This window comes from Schistocerca piceifrons, chromosome 3 (genome assembly GCF_021461385.2).
Source record: "Schistocerca piceifrons isolate TAMUIC-IGC-003096 chromosome 3, iqSchPice1.1, whole genome shotgun sequence".
NCBI classification, from domain to species: domain Eukaryota; kingdom Metazoa; phylum Arthropoda; class Insecta; order Orthoptera; family Acrididae; genus Schistocerca; species Schistocerca piceifrons.
Window position 1 is genome coordinate 218,183,697 of NC_060140.1, and position 23,227 is coordinate 218,206,923.

At 37.9% G+C, this 23,227-nt stretch overlaps 1 protein-coding gene across 1 annotated transcript in view; it reads left to right on the top strand.

Annotated features, from left to right (window-relative positions):
• LOC124788070 (pre-rRNA-processing protein TSR1 homolog) overlaps nucleotides 1-23,227 on the top strand; it is a 79,470-nt gene that overhangs the window by 48,228 nt on the left and 8,015 nt on the right. The window contains exons 8-10 of the mRNA XM_047255164.1: nucleotides 3,203-3,423; nucleotides 10,915-11,178; nucleotides 15,862-15,972. Of these exons, the coding sequence (XP_047111120.1) occupies nucleotides 3,203-3,423; nucleotides 10,915-11,178; nucleotides 15,862-15,972 (596 nt within the window). The remainder of the gene's footprint in view (nucleotides 1-3,202; nucleotides 3,424-10,914; nucleotides 11,179-15,861; nucleotides 15,973-23,227) is intronic.

The window sequence follows — 23,227 nt, forward strand, 5'->3', positions numbered from 1 at the left end:
ACCATGTAACTGATGCTCTTCACTACTTACTGTAGAAAGCAGATTGTACAAAATAACTACATAGGCATGTTGTATAGGATTAATTTATTCAGGAACTTGATTCTCCATTTCACATACACGTTAAGCCTGAAGTTTGGTTAGAGAAAAAATTTTCAAAGTTGTTAGCTGTTCCTTAACATTTCAGATTATCATTATTATTTCTTTTCTTTCTCAGACGTTATGTCTGGTTAAAAATGGAAAGTGACGCGGATCTTGATCAAGCATGACTTCCTTTTAACTGTACGGTATATGTTACATTGCATTTAGGAACTTTCGGGTAATTGAACAGGTATCAATAATTACAGATTTCTGTAGTTGTATATATAAGTTTGGATGTAGCTGTATTGCGTTGATGTACTGGTGGATATTGTGTGGTATGACTCCTGTAGTTGATAGTATAATCGGTATAATGTCAACTTTATCCTGATGCCACATGTCCTTGACTTCCTCAGCCAATTGGATGTATTTTTCAATTTTTTCTCCTGTTTTCTTCTGTATATTTGTTGTATTGGGTATGGATATTTCGATTAGCTGTGTTAATTTCTTCTTTTTATTGGTGAGTATGATGTCAGGTTTGTTATGTGGTGGTGTTTTATCTGTTATAATGGTTCTGTTCCAGTATAATTTGTATTCATTATTCTCCAGTACATTTTGTGGTGCATACTTGTATGTGGGAACGTGTTGTTTTATTAGATTATGTTGTATGGCAAGTTGTTGTTGTATTATTTTTGCTACATTGTCATGTCTTCTGGGGTATTCAGTATTTGCTAGTATTGTACATCCGCTTGTGATGTGATCTACTGTTTCTATTTGTTGTTTGCAAAGTCTGCATTTATCTGTTGTGGTATTGGGATCTTTAATAATATGCTTGCTGTAATATCTGGTGTTTATTGTTTGATCCTGTATTGCAATCATGAATCCTTCCAACTCACTGTATATATTGCCTTTTCTTAGCCATGTGTTGGATGCGTCTTGATCCATGTGTGGCTGTGTTAGATGATACGGGTGCTTGCCATGTAGTGTTTTCTTTTTCCAATTTACTTTCTTCGTATCTGTTGATGTTATGTGATCTAAAGGGTTGTAGAGGTGGTTATAAAATTGTAGTGGTGTAGCCGATGTATTTATATGAGTGATTGCTTTGTGTATTTTGCTTGTTTCTGCTCGTTCTATAAAGAATTTTCTTAAATTATCTACCTGTCCATAATGTAGGTTTTTTATGTCGATAAATCCCCTTCCTCCTTCCTTTTTGCTTAATGTGAATCTTTTTGTTGCTGAATGTATGTGATGTATTCTATATTTGTGGCATTGTGATCGTGTAAGTGTATTGAGTGCTTCTAGGTCTGTGTTACTCCATTTCACTACTCCAAATGAGTAGGTCAATATTGGTATAGCATAAGTATTTATAGCTTTTGTCTTGTTTCTTGCTGTCAATTCTGTTTTCAGTATTTTTGTTAGTCTTTGTCTGTATTTTTCTTTTAGTTCTTCTTTAATATTTGTATTATCTATTCCTATTTTTTGTCTGTATCCTAGATATTTATAGGCATCTGTTTTTTCCATCGCTTCTATGCAGTCGTTGTGGTTATCCAATATGTAATCTTCTTGTTTAGTGTCTTTCCCTTGACTATGCTATTTTTCTTACATTTGTCTGTTTCAAAAGCCATATTTATATCATTGCTGAATACTTCTGTTATCTTTAGCAATTGGTTGAGTTGTTGATTTGTTGCTGTCAGTAGTTTTAGATCATCCATGTATAGCAAATGTGTGATTTTGTGTGCGTATGTTCCAGTAATATTGTATCCATAATTTGTATTATTTAGCATGTCGGATAGTGGGTTCAGTGGGTTATTATTATTATTATTATTATTAATTTTATTATTTACTTTGTGCCTTTTGAGTCAAAAACAACGAAATCAATGTTCATGTTTTTGGAGTTCAAAGAAAAGCAATGAAATAATGTGGGGATGTTGTACTAATTAATATTCAAGAAATTAAATAATAAGATATAGTGGTAGATTCATCATTTGTGAGTTTAACACCTTGAGTTCCAATCACGTCAATTGACGGGATGCGGGAATTTCTGTGGAGTGCCGATCACATAATTTAACATGATCTGCTTTCTCCTACTTTTAAATGCGAAATCACGTTTATTGACGGGCTCGATCAGCCTTCATTGCCGTACTTGGTACATGTAGTGTCCAAAACAGCTGACAGATCGCGTACATTTAGTTCCTCAAACGGCCGATAGATCGCATTCGCTGTATGAACCCACGCAGGTAGAAAGTGGCGTCTGCTCGTTGAGTACATAAGTAAATGGGCATGGCTTCATGCTCTCTTACAGATGACGAAATTTTGTGTGAATATTTATGGACTTAGGATACCAGTTTTCTGTTAATGGATGTAAAACCACAGATTATGAGGAATAAAATGTCAGTAAAACATGTTATTCATTTCCGTAAACTTTTGTATATTTTGTAAAACCTTACAATCATTAAAAATATAAGGAAAAAAAAAACGAAATGATCAAAGGAGCTGCATATACATTTTCTGGAAGATGATGATGCTGGCTTTCATAAAAAGTTAGTACCACAACAAAATGTTGGCTAGTTTTCTGTAAAACAAATGTACAATATTAGCAAAAAATGCTGGCATTCTAAGAAATGACGCAGTTTACATGGCCGGCAGCAAATATTTCTCAATCTGTAACTCAAAGAAACAATGTAAAATGCAACTAATGTTTTTTCTTATGTAACACCTAATAAATTAACAAAGAGCTTGCAAATTTAGCGGGATGTATTAGAAGTTAGAGTTGGAAATAACACCTCTCCTTTACTCAAAAACTAATGAAAGTAGGATGAGAAAATAGTATCCATTTTATGTCACCAGATGCAACACAACCATTAGACAAGGGCTATAATGGTGTAAACAACAGATGTGATCAATATAATTTACAAGCGCAGTTTACTATGTGACAAATTTTTTCATAATGAATTTCATTGTATTTTAGATGGCAACTAAAATTCTGGTTTCACAGAAAAATACAGCCACCCATCCACTGTCTCCTCCCCCCACCCCCCCTTTTTTTTTTAATCTTGCTTTATCAGTGTATAACGCAGCTATAACTTTTAGCTTAAAATTTATATGTATCCATTTCATAAAATTTTAGAAGCCCGAGAAGATAAAATTTTCCCTGATGAACGTGACACTCCGCAGGACATACCAGCAAGAACACGATTTCAAAAGTATCGAGGCCTGCAGTCATTTCGGACATCACCATGGGATCCGAAAGAGAATTTGCCTCAGGACTATGCTCGTATTTTCCAATTTGAAAATTTTGAAAGAATGCGAAAAAAGCTTTTGAAGGAAGATGATATGGAGGGAGCTCTGGTAAGTTGAAAAGATATTACTGAAATAAATTACTTCATGGTACTGATGTCATAGCATTTTTCCTCAGTTAATGTATGATTTTTCCTAAATATTGATAAGATATCATTGATCTTAAGTAAGGTATCTTCATTTATCAGAAAGTTTACCATACCCATAGCTTTTTATCTGACTTTGCGCAGTTTAATATATCCCTCAAAGAATGAATGTGTAGTAATAAAATAAAGGTGGGAATTTAAGGAGATGGGACCTGGATAAACTAACTAAACCAGAGGTTGTACAGAGTTTCAGGGAGAGGGTAAGAGAACAAATGGCAGGAATGGGGGAAAGAAATACAGTAGAAGAAGAATGGGTAGCTTTGAGGGATGAAGTAGTGAAGGCAGCAGAGGATCAAGTAGGTAAAAAGACGAGGGCTAGTAGAAATCCTTGGGTAGCAGAAGACATATTGAATTTAATTCATGAAAGGAGAAAATATAAAAATGCAGTAAATGAAGCAGGCAAAAAGGAATACAAACGCCTCAAAAATGAGATCGACAGGAAGTGCAAAATGGCTAAGCAGGGATGGCTAGAGGATAAATGTAAGGATGTAGAGGCTTATCTCACTCGGGGTAAGATAGATATTGCCTACAGGAAAATTAAGGAGACCTTTGGAGATAAGAGAACCACTTGTATGAATATCAAGAGCTCAGATGGAAACCCAGTTCTAAGCAAAGAAGGGAAAGCAGAAAGGTGGAAGGAGTATATAGAGGGTCTATACAAGGGCGATGTACTTGAGGACAATATTATGGAAATGGAAGAGGAGGTTGATGAATATGAAATGGGAGATATGATACTGCGTGAAGAGTTTGACAGAGCACTGAAAGACGTGAGTCGAAACAAGGCCCCCAGAGTAGACAACATTCCATTAGAACTACTGACGGCCTTGGGAGAGCCAGTCCTGACAAAACTCTACCATCTGGTGATCAAGATGTATGAGACAGGCGAAAAACCCTCAGACTTCAAGAAGAATATAATAATCCCAATCTCAAAGAAAGCAGGTGTTGACAGATGTGAAAATCACCGAACTATCAGTTTAATAAGTCACGGCTGCAAAATACTAACTCGGATTCTTTACAGACGAATGGAAAAACTAGTAGAAGCCGACCTGGGGGAAGATCAGTTTGGATTCCGTAGAAATATTGGAACACGTGAGGCAATACTGACCCTACGGCTTATCTTGGAAGCTAGATTAAGGAAAGGCAAACCTACGTTTCTAGCATTTGTAGACTTAGAGAAAGCTTTTGACAATGTTGACTGGAATACTCTCTTTCAAATCCTAAAGGTGGCAGGAGAAAAATACAGGGAGCGAAAGGCTATTTACAATTTGTATAGAAACCAGATGGCAGTTATAAGAGTTGAGGGGCATGAAAGGGAAGCAGTGGTTGGGAAGGGAGTGAGACAGGGTTGTAGCCTCTCTCCGATGTTATTCAATCTGTTTATTGAGCAAGCAGTGAAGGAAACAAAAGAAAAATTCGGTGTAGGTATTAAAATCCATGGAGAAGAAATAAAAACTTTGAGGTTCGCCAATGACATTGTAATTCTGTCAGAGACAGCAAAGGACTTGGAAGAGCATTTGAACGGAATGGATGGTGTCTTGAAGGGAGGATATAAGATGAACGTCAACAAAAGCAAAACGATAGTGGAATGTAGTCGAACTAAGTCGGGTGATGTTGAGGGTATTAGATTAGGAAATGAGACACTTAAAGTAGTAAAGGAGTTTTGCTATTTGGGGAGCAAAATAACAGATGATGGTCGAAGTAGAGAGGATATAAAATGTAGACTGCCAATGGGAAGGAAAACGTTTCTGAAGAAGAGAAATATGTTAACATAGAGTATTGATTTAAGTGTTAGGAAGTCGTTTCTGAAAGTATTTGTATGGAGTGTAGCCATGTATGGAAGTGAAACATTGACGATAAATAGTTTAGACAAGAAGAGAATAGAAGCTTTCGAAATGTGGTGCTACAGAAGAATGCTGAAGATTAGATGGGTAGATCACATAACTAATGAGGAGGTATTGAACAAAATTGGGTAGAAGAGAAATTTGTGGCACAACTTGACTAGAAGAAGGGATCGGTTGGTAGGACATGTTCTGAGGCATCAAGGGATCACCAATTTATTATTGGAGGGCAGTGTGGAGGGTAAAAATCGTAGAGGGAGCCCAAGAGATGAATACACCAAGCAGGTTCAGAAGGATGTAGGTTGCAGTAGGTACTGGGAGATGAAGAAGCTTGCACAGGGTAGAGTAGCATGGAGAGCTGCATCAAACCAGTCTCAGGACTGAACACAACAACAACAACAACAAAATGACTGAACTTTAATATTCCAAAAGCTAACTGTTAGGATACCGAACACATCACAATGACCTCAGCAGGAGCACATTAAAAAGCTTGAATAAATACAATTTTAATGTTCACTGGTATTAAAACTCCTGCTAGGCTGAAGATGGCTTCATTACCTCCTATTTTTGGATGTCTTTGAGTCAGGCGCAGAGTTGTCATTGGAGAGCAAAAAGCTTGGTGACGGCAGACCATGACGATATAAAGTATAATACAGCAGATGTTTTGCATTATGCAGAAACAGTAATTGGACTATATAATAAGAAATTTAGATTGCAAGGCTCGGCTTGTTAATGCAAATGTGTATATAATAGCGTAGTGATGGTGCACAATTGACACATTACCAAACCAGTCGCTTCCCAGTGTAGTAAAATAGCTGAAAGGTAAACAAACTCTGTATACGTAATTAGTAAAGGAATATGGACCAGTTGGCTCTAAATAAAAATATAAATGAACATAAATAAAATCATTGATATACCTAAAATTACAGAGGACAAGGAAATGCATCCTTACTCAGGGTGCATACAGCCTGAGACAACTGGGAAATCTGGGAAAAATCCAGGAATTTTTTACAATTTCTGAAATTTTTCATAGTTTTAGTTTTCAGTTAAATTTTTGTAATTTTGATTGGTAGAAGCTGATATGCCAACAAAGAATTTTACTCTAGCCACTGCTGCAGAATAATACTGCAGCAATGAAACAAACAATGAATCACAGTGCACACACAAGTGTCTGTTGACAGCAAAATGTGTCAAAGACTGTGCAGTACTTAGTAACAAGGAACTGCTTTTGATGCGTCTTTCTCATGGGCCTTGTTTTGATGATCTTGATGTCCCAACTTTTAACATTTCTAACAGCTCACAGGAAAATATTGCGAATGGAGGCTTTAGTGTTACTTTCAAAGTAAATTTCCGTTCACACAAGATAAATTGTTACGTGTAAGAAACTGTGATGTGTTTCTTAAATCACACACAGCATTAGACTTTCATTCAAAACTTAAAGCTGAGGACCAGCTACTTAGAAAAATTTTGGGGCCATAAGACCAGCCATTTATGTCATTATTTAAAATTTTGCTGGCACATTTGTGTTTGATGTATCTGAAAGGGAACACATGCAAAAAAGACCAATATTATATGTGAAAGCTTAGCTTTCCTTGTGGCTGTACAGTGGGTCCAGACCCCCCTCCCCATCACCTAAATCAAATTACACATGAGCTGGTTGCTTGTAGTAACATAGATGAATATCTACACGCTACCATTAGTCAGCAAGGCCAGTTAGAGATTTAAGCGATAGTTTATGCATTAGTTTGTACCAAGAAAGAAGAGAGAGACTGGCTTTGGCAAGTTAAAAATATGTATCACTACTGCAATAGCCTAATTACCTATCTATTAGCAGTTTAATGTGAACACTGGAGTCATTAATTGGAGGCTGGTAGGACTTTTGGGCTGAAATGTTTCAGTATTTCACGAGGCAGCAGAGCAGTAAATATCATTACAGATAACGTTAAATTAAAATCGGTGTATAAAAGTACACTTTGATTTGTCTGCATTACCCAAAAACCGCATTGGTCAACAAACTATCACCCAAACGGCCATGGTTGCATTTATACTGCTAAGTACCATCCAATCTGATCACAGGTGGTAACTCAGTTGTGAAAACCAATTCCAATCCAGAAGGATGGGGAAGGATTTGTGAAGAGCGGAAGAGGTATGTGATGACAGCACATTCTATAGTTTGTTCATTTGTAAAAGAGTTTTTTCAGCAGGCTGCTTCTCAATTTAGGGGGAAGTGGCAGGGTCAGCTTGGTGCTGTAGGCCAAAGCCAGTTCTTTCTGAATTCCTTTCCTTCGCAACATATTTCAGTTCCATTAGAGATCAGCAATTCTGCTTAAATGAAAAGAGCTGCATCAAAGGCAAACCGAGCTCCTCTTTGGGGACTTCTGGCTTAGGCTTTTGCATTTGTCTGCTGGGACCTTCTTTCATGCAGAAAATGATCTTTCTTACATTTGCAAGATGTTGCAGATGCATAAGTAAATTAGAAAATTTGGGAAAATGTAAGGTTGAGTAATTCCAGATCCTTTGCATTTTCACCACCAAAATTTGTTCTACCTTCTCTGTCAAACAGAGACCTCTTTATTTCAAAAGTCCTTTCAGTAATAATGAGGGTTTCCCAAAAAGTTAGTTCCCATCTGCCCCTGGTTGTTTCCTCAGCTCAAAACCAGACTTAAAGAAGAGTGCAAAATGACCTTGGAGGGTGAAGCAAGATTGGAACATGACTGCTTCTTAGTGATTTGCCAAAATACAGTTATCATAAGTGACAAGATTATATCCCCACTTGGCGAAAGCTCAGAGTTCATTTTTGAATAAATTGGTTTTTGTTCTTTATGGAAATTTACAGAATAAATTAAAAACATGCCTTTCTGTAAGATTGTCTTTAACAAATCGAACCACCATCCCCTTTGTCAAAATCCTGGCTATGCCCTTCCCATTAACTTTTCCTATTTGTGTGTTCGCGTTACTTAACAACGATGTTACTATTAGCCGACTACATCATGTTTTCAGTCGAATAGGTACGTGGCATGATGGAAACTGATTAATAATTGCTTGAATAATTGGAAAAATTGATTGGAAAGAATAGTTGAAAGAAATTTGAAGGTAATTTATGAATCTGTGCACAATCCTGGGTGAACTTTAAGTGAAACCAATATCAGCCTTTAATTGAAACCAATATCAGCAGACCTTTAATATCAATATATTCAAGGTCAAGGAACACTCCTCCAGATACTGCATAAATTCTTCTTGCCTGCACCGAACCTCTTGATACAGGATCTCGGTGGTGAGTGAAAAGACGAACAGATAGGAGTTGACCTCTTAACCATGAGAATAAATTTTGCTTTTCCAATTACTTTTTATAACACTTTTAATGAACAGTTGAAATTCACATTTTTAACAATGCTGGGATGATGGATCCAAGCATATGTCCGTACGCTACCACTTCTCAAAACAAAAGGGGTGAAGATACAGGAATTAATAAACTGAAGAGTGTATTTCTTACTTTGTGTCATACAGGTATTTAACGATGTATCAAAACATTATCCTTACCATAAAACAACTCTTTAATTTACCTTTGGCGATGTCTGTAACTCATTCACTGTACATGTAGCTTATAGATAAGAAAAGAAAAGAATGAAAAAAATAATATCATTCAGCACACTGTGCTCTGAATATCTGCTGTCATTAGCCAGCGATATCATTTGATGGAACTTCAGTTTATACTTCCATAATATAAAAATGTGCAGTTTAAGTTTTGCCACGCTTCAAAGATCTTTCCAAAATACATTGTTTTTTTCTGGGTTTCATTTCCTAAAGTGCTAGGTATAGAACCTTCACCTTTCAAAGGACTGATAAGTTTTACAGCTTCCAGGATCCGTGTACTGTTACTTAACAGAGAAAAAATCACCAACGGTATGATGCATTTACACCTGGGAAAAAGTGTAATTCTAAACAGGCAATCTGGCAAAAACTGGAAATTCTTTTTCATGTCCACATATATATCCTATTACATGAAGACAGTCGCAAGATAAAAGTTTAATAAGAAGGGTACTTCACTTGTTGCATTTTTTTAAAACAGAAAGTGAATGAAAATCAAAAAGATACATTTAGTATAATTATATAAGTTCGGCTAGAAACTCAAAATGATTAGTTCACTGACATTACAAATACAGTGCTTTGCTGCTAGGTGTATTTATTGTTTCAGCATTTGATGATGCTGTTGCAAGTACATAAAATGATGTTAGTATTTGTATGAAATGTTGCAGACTGTCATATTACACAAACTGAAATGATGAGATCTATAATATGTTGCTAGGCACACAATTTTAAATTATAGTTGAATATATCAGCTTTTGTATTTTTTTAAATATCCCACCTACTATTAACGGAGTATACCAACAAGAAATAATAAAAGGCTGCAAATATCTAAATTCTTAAGTGTGCATTGTGATGATAACTTAAACTGGAAAAAGCATATAGTAAACATGCTGAAACCTAAGATTTGGTTACTTTTGCCGTAACATAAGCATCAACTTTGTGAATATGGAAATCGGTAAGCTAACATATTTTGCATATTTTAATTATATCTTATGGAATATTGTCAACAATACATCTGAGTTTGAAAGTAATAAAGATATTTTGAAGAACAACACTAAAAAGAAAAATGGTGTGCTTATCATTTAGCAAATGGAACTTCATCTCTGAATAAGATGAAATATGCAGTTGTAAAACTCTTAGACAATCTGTCCATGAAAATAAAATACATGACAGTGCTTCTTTTATGCAATATATTAATTCATTAATATACATAATAATTCATTTATACAGAAAGCATATAGCCATGTAAATATTTTTCTTTCTCTTTAAAAGTATATGTTCAGTTAATATGTTCCACATCACAACAGTTGTGAATGTAATGTACAGAATACACAACTGACTGACTAAACTAAATATTGTTGTAAACAAGTCAAGGCATTGATAACATAATCATATTGTTGGCATTATTCATAATTATTTACTTTTTTTAAACTGAACTGGAATTAACTACTTCGAGAATTTGCTTGATTTTGGAAAATTCAGGAAGTGAACTTCTCCATATAATAATGTAATCTCGTTTCTATGGGCAATAAAGTGTGAAATAAGGAGAGATGATGATAGCGTTTCTGTGTAAAATAATTCAGTACGAATCTTGCTGCACTATTTGTAAGGTTTACTGTAATTTGCTCATCTACAGTTGTTAATCCAAACCAGCACAAAATTTTAAAATCTCTCCAGCTACATGAAGTATTATATCAATGGTAAGTTTTTCATTGATTCAAATTTTCTAATCAGTTTTACATAATTCAAATAATTTAAAATATATTATGATGTAGCCCTTCTTATGCACAATTATAGCTTCTGTCTTAGATATTTATATTTGCAAATAAATCCTACTTCAGAAATGGTTCTATAGCCATTCAGCAAATGAAAACGTACCAGTGCAAGAATTCTGTCGTATATATTCTCTTGTATTTTTGCAAAAAGGATCATGTTGAGAAATATTTAAACATATTTCCTTTCTGTTGAAGGTTGGATGGTACATAACTGTACATGTGAAGAATGTTCCACGGCATTTCGTTGAATCCCATAAATCCTCTGACCCATTGACTATTTTTGGATTGTTGCCACATGAACAAAAAATGTCACTGCTAAATGTAGTGTTAAAGCGACCAAATACTCTGGGTGGCCAGTTACCTATAAAGTCAAAGGAGCAACTCATAATCCATTGTGGCTACCGCCGTTTCAAAGCATGTCCGATATTCAGCCAACACACTAATGGTACCAAGCACAAGGTGAGATTTTTGGAGTAATAAGTTCTGTTATTTCATGTATGATAAAACCATTTGCTCCCAACAGCAGTAAAAGAAAGTACTGTTATGTTTTGTGTCAGTTTTTGTCATTTTAGGCTGACTAAAATTACACATATAAAGAAATTTAAAATTGCAGAGAAGAATGTAATAGTCTTGACAGTTGCTGGATTTGATTTAATGTTGTGTAGGTGCATCTGGCAATGGGGAATGAGTAGTAAATATTCAGCACCCTGCTCAACAGTATACTTCATCATTAGGCTTTATCATGCTTGATCTTCTTAAGTTGAACGAAAAAAAAGTTCATTCCTGCGGCACATTAATATTGTGTGCTGGAATGGGACTTGAAACTTGGTCTCTAGCTCTCACTACTTGTATACTATGAACTATGCTGTCCATGCTTTGTTTTCCTCCGTAGCCGCCAAGCTACACATTGTATGGTTTGTATGGTAACAAGCGACAAGTTGAAATTCTAAGAGGTGTACTAATATCTCAGTTTATAGTGCTCTTCTTGCAAAAGGCAGATGTCTGGATCTGAGTCTCTGTATTGCACTTAGTTTGAGGAAAACACACACTAGATTGCAGTGTGTACTCTGTTACAGAGCAGAGAAATGTTACCTAAGAACTCATCGAGGCTGTCAAACTCTTTACTGTATCATTTCTGTCACATACTTTAGATGAGTTTGCTCTCATATTAACTCCAGAAATATCCTAGGACTGGCTGGGTGTCACACTTTGGCTGTGGCAGTTGCAGTTTGGCACTTACATACTCTGGCATTAAGCAATTTTCTCTCCATCATATCATAAATCTAATAGGGAACCAGTCTCTCGGTTATCTCGAATTGAGTTCTGTTTTCTGTGAGGTCATCATCGCTGTCACATATCTGTTGTGATAACATATGTACGTACAGTATAACCCCACTTTTACGTTCCTGCAATTGATGTTTTCCTGCCGTTAATGACATTTTTATTGCTCCCATCAAATTTCATGTGTCCACTGTGTTAATTCGCACCCAATTTTATGTCAACAAATACATAATTTTCAAACGAAAAAGTGTTGGTATGTTGATGGAGACAATAAAAAAACACACATACACACACACAAATTTCAAGCTTTCGCAACCCAAGGTTGCTTCATCAGGAAAGAGGGAAGGAGAGGGAAAGACGAAAGGATGTGGTTTTAAGGGAGAGGGTAAGAAGCCATTCCAATCCCACGCGCGCACCCACCCACACGCGCGCACACACACACACACACACACACACACACACACACACACACACACACACACACACACATCAGCACATATACAGACACAGGCAGACATATGTAAATGCAAAGAGGTTGGGCAGAGATGTCACTCGAGGCAGAAGTACAGAGGCCCAGCCTCTTTGCATTTACATATGTCTGCCTGTGTCTGTATATATGCTGGTGGATATGTGTGTGTGTATGAGTGTATACCTGTCCTTTTTTACCCCTAAAGTAAGTCTTTCCGCTCCTGGGATTGGAATGGCTCCTTATCCTCTCCCTTAAAACCCATATCCTTTCGTCTTTCCCTCTCCTTCTCTCTTTCCGGATGAAGCAACCTTGGGTTGCCAAAGCTTGAAATTTGTGTGTGTTTTTATTGTCTCTATCAACATACCAAGTCTTTCTCATTTGGTAAGTTACAGCATCTCTGTTTTTATATATATTTTTCCCACGTGAAATGTTCCCCTCTATTATATTCAATACATAATTTTCCCGTGATTTACACTTTATGAAAAAATGTTTGTGGAGAAAAAATTTACGTAAAATGTCGTTGGCATGATGTTGGACATCAAGTAGTGTTTACATACATTATATGGCCAAGTTTCTTGACACCAGGATGCTCTACTCAGCGGATTTAAATTGGTACCAATACCAAACTCTACTCTGTGTGGTGGCTGATAGGAGTAACTGTTTGTTCAAATAAAGATATCGTGACCAATCAAAACGATTTCCAAACACTCTGTACAGTTCATGCACAGTTTTGTGATTGTTACAATCATCATCACACCTCTGTCAAACCATGTTTAGCAAGCTTCATCTTTTGGCCACTTGTAGCGCATGTTGACACCTTCATTCAGCTTGCGTTGCTCAAATGTTTTTGGTTTAAACACAGCGCGAATTACATATATTTTCAGGCAAATGTGTTCTGAGAATCTATTCTTGTTGTTAAGTGGAATATTTACAAATGTGTTTTTTGTGATGTTACACAGAAAAAAATGAGTGATAATTTGCATGTGTGTGGTTTTCTACATAACTGAGGCGGCACAGTACCGGGTAACCTCAAAAAGACGACTACACTTCAAGAGACGCAGGACAATGCACATGGAAACACCACAAAAAATACTTATGTAAATATTTGCACTTGATATCGAGAAAAAATTCTTGAAACACACTGTGCTAAGCATGAAAAAATATGTAAGTGTTGCAGTGTTTCATTATTTCAATACTGAATGACAGCTGCAGGCATTCCAAAAACATCGGTTATGACGTATGAAATTGAATCAAACGTTTCTGCTTCCCACTTATCAGTTCCCATTATATCAGCAATTCTTATTAGATAATAATAAGCCTGTATTAGTAAACAAGTGCCTGACAAGAGTATTTTGATGCCTATTACTCGCACATACATAAACTGCAAGGTGGGTATCCTATACGTAGCTTTTACAGCTTAAAATGTTATTTCCCACATTTTACATTTTCCCGCATTTTACACCATATTTTAAAGTCCTCTGAAAAGCATAAAAGTGGGGTTTCACTGTATTTTGTTTATGAGGCAGTGGTATGGAACAGTATCTGAGGCTTTCTGACAATCAAGGAAGACATCTTCAATTTGAGTTCTGCTACCTGCTGCCTTCTGGATCTCATGAGTGAACAGATTAAATTGTTAGATGTGAGTGGTACTTACATAAATGATTTTGCTTGAGTTTTTAAGGTGTAGGTACACCACCACCTCAGCCACTGCTTAAAAAAATGATCTTAATTTTCACTGCTGGTTGTGTTCATTTGGATATCACAAGTGACAAATGCCTGGGACCTCGTTAAGTGTTTTGACACACATCAAAACCGTTTCATGCTACCGAGTGAGGTGTCACAGTGGTTAGCACACTGCATTTGCATTGAGGAGGACAATGGTTCAAACCCGTATCTGGCCATCCTGATTTAGGTTTTCTGTTATTTCTCTAAATCACTAAAAGCAAATACAGGAATGGTTCCTTTGAAAAGGCATGGCTGCGTTCCTCCTTCATCCTTCCACAATCCGAGCTTGTGTTCCATCTCTAACAACCTCAGTGTCAACAGGATGTTAGACACTAATCTCCTCCCTCCAGTTTCATGCTACAAGTTCCAAAGCACTTGCAGTTTTGAAGCTTGGAATGTAGGAGAGAGGTAGTCATGGAATTGAAGCTGTGAGGGCAGATCATGAGTAGTGACCAGTTTGTAGGAGCATTTACCCCGAAAGCCAAAGTTCTGGATTTGTGTCCTGGTTCCGCAAAGAGTTTTAATCTACCAGAAAGATTCAAACCAGCAAATATCTTGCTGCCTAGTGAAAGATTCATTCTAGATCATGTTAATTCCTACATAGGAGTTGTTCTGCCACCACTATAGTCATTGTATACAAGCACAATGGATGTTCCATAATATTATAAGAAATTGATTTCAGTGATTTACTGTTTTGTTTTTGTATTTTATAGATGGAGTCACCTTAAACAGATTCTGCTCAACTAGACTATTTTGGAGTCGTTCTGTTGAATGGGCAAATGAGATGCTACTTCAGAAAACATTGTGTTTGTAGTGAGAAACAAATTGACATTTTTCCTTGACACTGGGAGTTGCATGAAATGTGTAATAAACAGTATTTGTTTGGTCTAGCTCCATGTACTCATTGCAAAACTGAAATTATCAGTGTCCACCAAAACGCTGGAGGACAGTTGATTATTCTTGGAAGAGAGACGCAATAGAAGCCACCTCCTCCTCAGTTGTTTCTGTACTGTAATTTTTGCCTTTGTTCAATAGTCGAATGTAAGAAATGCAGTGTGAAGTTAATTATTAAAATAGTTTTAGATGACAGAATTTAATATTCCACTCTTCATTTTATCATCTTCCATTTCAGCACCATTATATTCAGTGAGCATTTTGATAAGTGATATTGTTCCCTTTGCTGTGTTTTCATAGAACCAAATCTTTTCAGGGGTTTCTGACAACTGAGCAAGTAAGATCTTGTTGTTGCAATCATTGCAGAAATCTCACATAATTGTCCTTACATTTTTGTTTACTCTGTTCAACTTTTATTTGCCAGCTCTCTCTTTGTTTTCGTAGCGTAGTAGCATCCTAATATTGTTATTGAACCTTGAATGGTTCTTCCCAGTCAGTATCTTCTGTGGCACCAGTCTCTCCAACACATGCCGTACAATACATCTGAATTTGTGCTGGATGTCCCTCATGTTCTCTTCCCCAGAGCTGGACATTTACTGCTCACTTATCAGACAGTTTATAGTTTTGGTGTGCTGTGTGGTACTTTTAAGCGTAGAGATTATTATGAAAGATGACTTGTTAAATGCAAGAGAGGACATTATGACTCTCATCATTACACATAAAATAAATACATTAAAATTCACATATATTTGCAATATTCTGTCTTGTTCCAGTATGAGCGCTTCTTCCAACCAGATACCACTGTGGTTGCGAGTATGTACGCACCCATCATATTTCCGCCATGTCCTGTACTTGCTTTTAAGGAAACAAAACAGGGAACTCAAGTAAGTATATAAGTAACTGTGCCAGGTACCTTGCATGCTATCATAAAGTTTAAGAAAATGTCACATTTTACTTAGAATTAAACTACTTATTAAATTTTGTTTGGATATTGGCGGAAATTGTATTAAATTTCCAGGAGCGGATGTGGACTGTGACCACAATTAATTGCTTATGAACTGTAAATTAAAACTGAAGAAACTGCAAAAAGGTGGGAATTTAAGTAGGTGGGACCTCTAGAAACTGAAAGAACCAGAGGTTGTAGTGTGTTTCAGAGGAAGTATTAGGGGACAATTGACAAGGACAGGGGAAAGGGATACAGTAGAAGAAGAATGGGTAGCTTTGCGAGATGAAATAGTGAAGTCAGCAGAGGATCACAAGGTAAGAAGAAGAGAGAAATCCTTGGCCAACACAGGAGATATCGAATTTAATTGATAAAAGAAGAAAATATAAAACTGCAGCAAATAATGCAAGTGAAAGGAAATACAAATGTCTAAAAAATGAGATTGACAGGAAGTGCAATATGGCTAAGCAGGAATGGCTAGAGAACAAATATAAGGATTTAGAAGCATATATCACTAGTGGCAAGATAGACACTGCCTACAGGAAAATTAAAGAGACATTTAGAAAATAGAAAATTAAACCAGTCCTAAACAAAGAAGGGAAAGCAGAAAGGTTGAAGGAGTATATAGAGGGTCTATACAAGGGAGATGTACTTGCGGGCAACTTTATGGAAATGGAAGAGGACGTCAATGGAGATGTGGAGGTATGATACTGCGTGAGGAATTTGACAAAGCACTGGAAGATCTAAGTCAAAACAAGGCCCCAGGAGTAGACAACTTTCATTAGAACTACTGATCACCTTAGAAGAGCCAGCCATGACAAAAGTCTTCCATCTGGTGAGCAAGATGTATAAGATGGTGAAATACCCTCAGAGTTCAAGAAGAGTATAATAATTCCAATACCAAAGAAAGCTGGTGCTGACAGATGTGAAAATTACCGAACTTTCAATTAAATAAGTGACAGTTGCAAAATACTAACATGAATTCTTTACAGAAGAATGGAAAAACTGGTGGAAGCAGACATTGGTGAAGATCAGTTTGCATTCTGGAGAAAAGTAGGAACATGAGAGGCAATACTGACTATATAACTTATCTTGGAAGATAGGTTAAGGAAAGGCAAACTTACATTTAGAGCATTTGTAGACTTAGAGAAAGCTTTTGACAGTGTTGTCTGTGATGCTTTCATTCAAATTCTACTGGTGGCAGGGGTAAAATACAGGGAGTGAAAGGCTGTTTACAGTTCATGCAGAAACCAGTTGGCAGTCGTAAGAGTCAAGGGGCATGCAAGGGAAGCAGTGGTTGAGAAGGGAGTGAGATACACTTGTAGGTTGTCCTGGATGTTATTCAATCTGTATACTGAGCAAGCAGTAAAAGAAACAAAAGAAAAATTAGGAGTAGGAATTAAAATCCAGAGAGAAGAAGTAAAAACATCGAGGTTTGCCAGTGACATTGTAATTCTGTCAGAGACAGCAGAGGGCTTAGAAGAGCAGTTGAACGGAATGGACAGTGTCTTGAAAGGAGGATATAAGATGAACATCAACAAAAGTAAAAATGAGGATAATGGAATGAAGTTGAATTAATCAGGTGATGCTCAGGGAGTTAGATTAGGAAATGAGACACAAAGCAGCAGATGAATTTTGCTATTTGGGGAGCAAAGTGACTGATGATGGATGAAGTAGAGAGGATATGGCAATTTCAAGAAAATCATTTCTGAAGAAGAGAAATTTATTAACATCAAGTATAGATTTAGGTGTCAGGAAGTCTCTTCTGAAGGTATCCATGTATGGAAGTGAAACATGGATGATAAACAATTTAGGAAAGAAGAGATTAGAAGCTTTTGAAGTGTAGTGCTACAGAAGAATTCCGGAGATTAGTTACCTGATCTACCCAACTGGTGAGAAGCTACTGAATAGAATTGGTAGAAAAGAACTTTGTTGCACAGCCTGACTAGAAGAAGGGATTCTTAGGTAGGACACATTCTGAGACATGAAGGGATCACCAATTTAGTACTGGAGGAAAGTGTGGAGGGTAAAAATCATAGAGGGAGACCAAGAGATGAATACAGTAAGCAGATTCAGAGGGTTGTAAGTTGCAGTAATTACTCAGAGATGAAGAGGCCTCCACAGGATAGAGTAGCATGGAGAGGTGCATCAAATCATTCTTCGTACTAAAGAGCATGACAACAACATTGGTCTCTCAACAGTTTTGAATTTTCATGCCTTGTAAGAAAGACCAACATTGAAATTATAAGAAAGAAACAACAGTGTAACATTTTAGTGTTTGTTTTAACTTGAGACAACTAAATATCTCAGAAATGATGCATCATACAAAAAAATTTATAAATGAAAAGTTAGTATTAGTAAAGAGGACATATGTGTGTGCTACAGCTGTCCACCTCCTAATACCCCTCCTTCATGGGCAGGGCCAGGTGTGTTTTCTATTTTTATAGCATATTCAAATTCTACATCAGAAAATGTATACAGTTTACTCAAAACATTGTTTCCCATTCGTTGTAGATCACATAGTAATCAACAAATATCGAGTGTGCCAATTTTTACTGTTACAAACCGATACATTTTATTTTACATTTCATTTACGATGCAGATATAAACCTTTGTGTTCTAATGGTGAATGCTTATGTTTGAAATTTACTTCAGTAAATTTGATTATACAGTACGGTTAGCTGTTTCAGAGATTGGTTAGAAACTATATTTTGTGTGACCAGGAACAGCAATGTGAATTGACTCGACAAAATCAAACATCCATATGGTGAGAGGCAAGGGGAATCACCAGTATCAAGCATCATTATGGGAACAGAAAACTATTATATCCACGTCATTGTTCCTGGATCACACTAAACTGTGTTTCGAAACAGACATTAAAATGACTGACAATACTGGATTGTACAGTCAAATTTGCAACACTAAAGTAAATTTCAAACATAAAAATCAACTATTAGAACACAAAGGTTTACATTTACAACATAAATGAAATGTAGAATCAAATGTTCGGTTTGTAATTACAAAAACAGGCACACTTGATATTTGTCGATTATAGTGCCATCTACCACAAACGGGAAACAATGGTTTGAGTAACTCATATGTATTTTTTATAGGCTCCAAATACAACAATAGCAAGTGATGTGAGTAAAAGGTAGAAGTTTGTTTCTACCATATACTGCTGACATTTGGCCTGTTGGGCAGATATTTTCTGAGCAATACCTGGAGGCCACAGTTCCGTTATATTAAGAGAGTCAGAAAATATCCCTCAACAACCTCCGAAATTTTGTTGATGGAGTTCAGGTTCTGTTGATGGAGTTCGGGTTCGCACTGTGTGAACATATTTTTTCAACTTGAAATTAAGTATTGTATCATTAATCATAATTGTTTTGTTGGGGGTTACTGAACTTCAGTGAACTATTCATGCTTTAGATTTTTGGAGCCCGTTTGTTGATAACTGAAACTTCCTGTGGTAATATGTCACGTATGATGTTAGGAATTGTATCACCCACAGTTACAGATTCATTAATTATTGCATAGTGAAAATTGGTTTTTTTAATGATAGACGATTCCATACTTCTTGCATTTATAAAAAGCTCTCTCCATTCTTTTTGGTTTAGACTGCAAATTTGTTTCACATGAAGGTACCAAAGCTCTGGACACAATGTTCTTAATCTTGATTTTTTACGTTGAATACCAGATTAATAATTTTATACCTTGAAATTGCACACTTTTATTTTAATTTTTTTTAATAGAAATGTACACCCGAAGATATAAAAATGATGCACTGCGAAGGAGTTATCCAAGTTGGATGGAAATTGGGAGATATGATGTACATGGAACAGACAGACAAATGAGTACACTTTCAGAAAAATGGGATGATTTATTCAAGAGAAAGAGCTTCAAAAATTTATGAAGTCCATAATGTGTTGGTCCACCACTGGCCCTTATGTAAGCAGTTATTTGACTGGGCATTAATTGATAGATTTGTTGGGTGTTCTCCTGAGGGATATCATGCCAAATTCTGTCCAACTAGTGCATTAGATCATAAAAATCCTGAGATAGTTGGAGTTTGCTGCCCATAATGCTCCAAATGTTCTCAATTGGGAAGAGATCTGATGACCAGTATGGCCAAGGTAGGGTTTGGCATGAAGAAAAACAGTAGAAACTCGCTATGTTCAGGTGGGCATTGTCTTGCTGAAATACACTCCTGGAAATGGAAAAAAGAACACATTGACACCGGTGTGTCAGACCCACCATACTTGCTCCGGACACTGCGAGAGGGCTGTACAAGCAATGATCACACGCACGGCACAGCGGACACACCAGGAACCGCGGTGTTGGCCGTCGAATGGCGCTAGCTGCGCAGCATTTGTGCACCGCCGCTGTCAGTGTCAGCCAGTTTGCCGTGGCATACGGAGCTCCATCGCAGTCTTTAACACTGGTAGCATGCCGCGACAGCATGGACGTGAACCGTATGTGCAGTTGACGGACTTTGACCAAGGGCGTATAGTGGGCATGCGGGAGGCCGGGTGGACGTACCGCCGAATTGCTCAACACGTGGGGCGTGAGGTCTCCACAGTACATCGATGTTGTCGCCAGTGGTCGGCGGAAGGTGCACGTGCCCGTCGACCTGGGACCGGACCGCAGCGACGCACGGATGTACGCCAAGACCGTAGGGTCCTACGCAGTGCCGTAGGGGACCGCACCGCCACTTCCCAGCAAATTAGGGACACTGTTGCTCCTGGGGTATCGGCGAGGACCATTCGCAACCGTCTCCATGAAGCTGGGCTACGGTCCCGCACACCTTTAGGCCGTCTTCCGCTCACGCCCCAACATCGTGCAGCCCGCCTCCAGTGGTGTCGCGACAGGCGTGAATGGAGGGACGAATGGAGACGTGTCGTCTTCAGCGATGAGAGTCGCTTCTGCCTTGGTGCCAATGATGGTCGTATGCGTGTTTGGCGCCGTGCAGGTGAGCGCCACAATCAGGACTGCATACGACCGAGGCACACAGGGCCAACACCCGGCATCATGGTATGGGGAGCGATCTCCTACACTGGCCGTACACCACTGGTGATCGTCGAGGGGACACTGAATAGTGCACGGTACATCCAAACCGTCATCGAACCCATCGTTCTACCATTCCTAGACCGGCAAGGGAACTTGCTGTTCCAACAGGACAATGCACGTCCGCATGTATCCCGTGCCACCCAACGTGCTCTAGAAGGTGTAGGTCAACTACCCTGGCCAGCAAGATCTCCAGATCTGTCCCCCATTGAGCATGTTTGGGACTGGATGAAGCGTCGTCTCACGCGGTCTGCACGTCCAGCACGAACGTTGGTCCAACTGAGGCGCCAGGTGGAAATGGCATGGCAAGCCATTCCACAGGACTACATCCAGCATCTCTACGATCGTCTCCATGGGAGAATAGCAGCCTGCATTGCTGCGAAAGGTGGATATACACTGTACTAGTGCCGACATTGTGCATGCTCTGTTGCCTGTGGTTCTGTCAGTGTGATCATGTGATGTATCTGACCCCAGGAATGTGTTAATAAAGTTTCCCCTTCCTGGGACAATGAATTCACGGTGTTCTTATTTCAATTTCCAGGAGAGTATAAAAAGACAACAAAATGGGGCATAGAATATTGTCGATATACTGCTGTGCTGCAAGGGTTGCATGAATGACAACAAAAGGGGTGATGCTGTGAAATGAAATGAAATGGCATCCTAGACCATCACTCCTGGTTGTCAGGTTGTACGGTGAGCAGCAGTCAGATACATGCCCCACCACTGTCTGGGGCACCTTCAGGCATATCTTCTACATCTACATCAACATCCATACTCCGCAAGCCACCTGACGGTGTGTGGCGGAGGGTACCTTGAGTACCTCTATCGGTTCTCCCTTCTATTCCAGTCTTCAGCTGAGAATCTCATTGGCTGGAGAGGAATTCTCTTCAGTGATGAGTTCTGCTTCAAATTGGTCCCCAGTGACCAGCAAAGATGTGTCTGGAGACACTCCAGATAGCTTTGGGGTATGAACCTGACAGTTGCCCATCATATGACCTGACAATGAGGAGTCTGGGGTGGCATTTCTTTTCATAGTGGGATTCCGTTGGTTGTCATCTGTGACTCCCCTACAGCACAGCATTGTATCAACAATATTCCACTCCCCGTTTTTTATTGATTGTCATGACAAGCCATTCTGGGCTTACATTTCAGCAAGGTAATGCCTGTCTGCTTGTCTTTATGGTTACCAAAGCCTAGTTTGACCACCAAGGTCACCAGAGAGCTCCCCAACTGAGAACGTTTGGAACATTATGGGCAGGGCCCTCCAACAAGCTCGGGATTTTGATGCCCAGATGTGCCAATTGGACAGAATTTGGCATGGTATCCATCAGGAGGATACCCAAAAACTTTATCAACTGATGCTAAGATGAATAACTGCTTGCATAAGGGCCAGACGTTGACCAATGTGTTATTGACTTTCCAAATTTGTGAGCTCTTTGTCTTGAATAAATCATCCAGTTTTTGTGGAGTTGTAATCATTTCATGTCTACCAGTTCCAATCCCATTCGGATAATTCCTTCATTATGTAGTGTTAGGTTTCAGATTTCAGTACTCTAGGAACCAAAGTCAACTTATAATATTCTAAATGACCAAGAGAAGCAGTTTCTAAAATAATTGCCATTTTTCACAATCATGTGTTACAATTGCTGCACTGATAATCACTGCAATGTTTCTGGTAATGTACATAGTGCATAACTATCACAATAAAAGTTGACAAAATACTCCATATTGTTATCATAGTTTAAGTATCCATAACCTTAACAATCATAACTATGCAGTTGTTGGTTTCTTCTAAGCACCCACTGAATATTCTCTATTTTGTTTGATTATTATCTGCATCCAGTTGCCCAAAAGTTTCATCTGTATGTGAGGTACACAAACCATATTGTGGCTCATTTAGTCCTTATCCTTTCTGAAGCCCAGCACATGGTTTGCTAGTCATCATTGACACCATCTCTCTCTTCAACAACATTTTCCATGTATCTGGTTTGTTTGCTGCTGAATACTTGATCAGTCATCTGAGGGCAAAATAAACATCTATTCTCATTTCACTCAGCAGTGCCTTTCATCATGTAGAGGCAGACATAGAGTACATATGCTGGAGTAAACGAACATTCAGCACTTCATCTGTT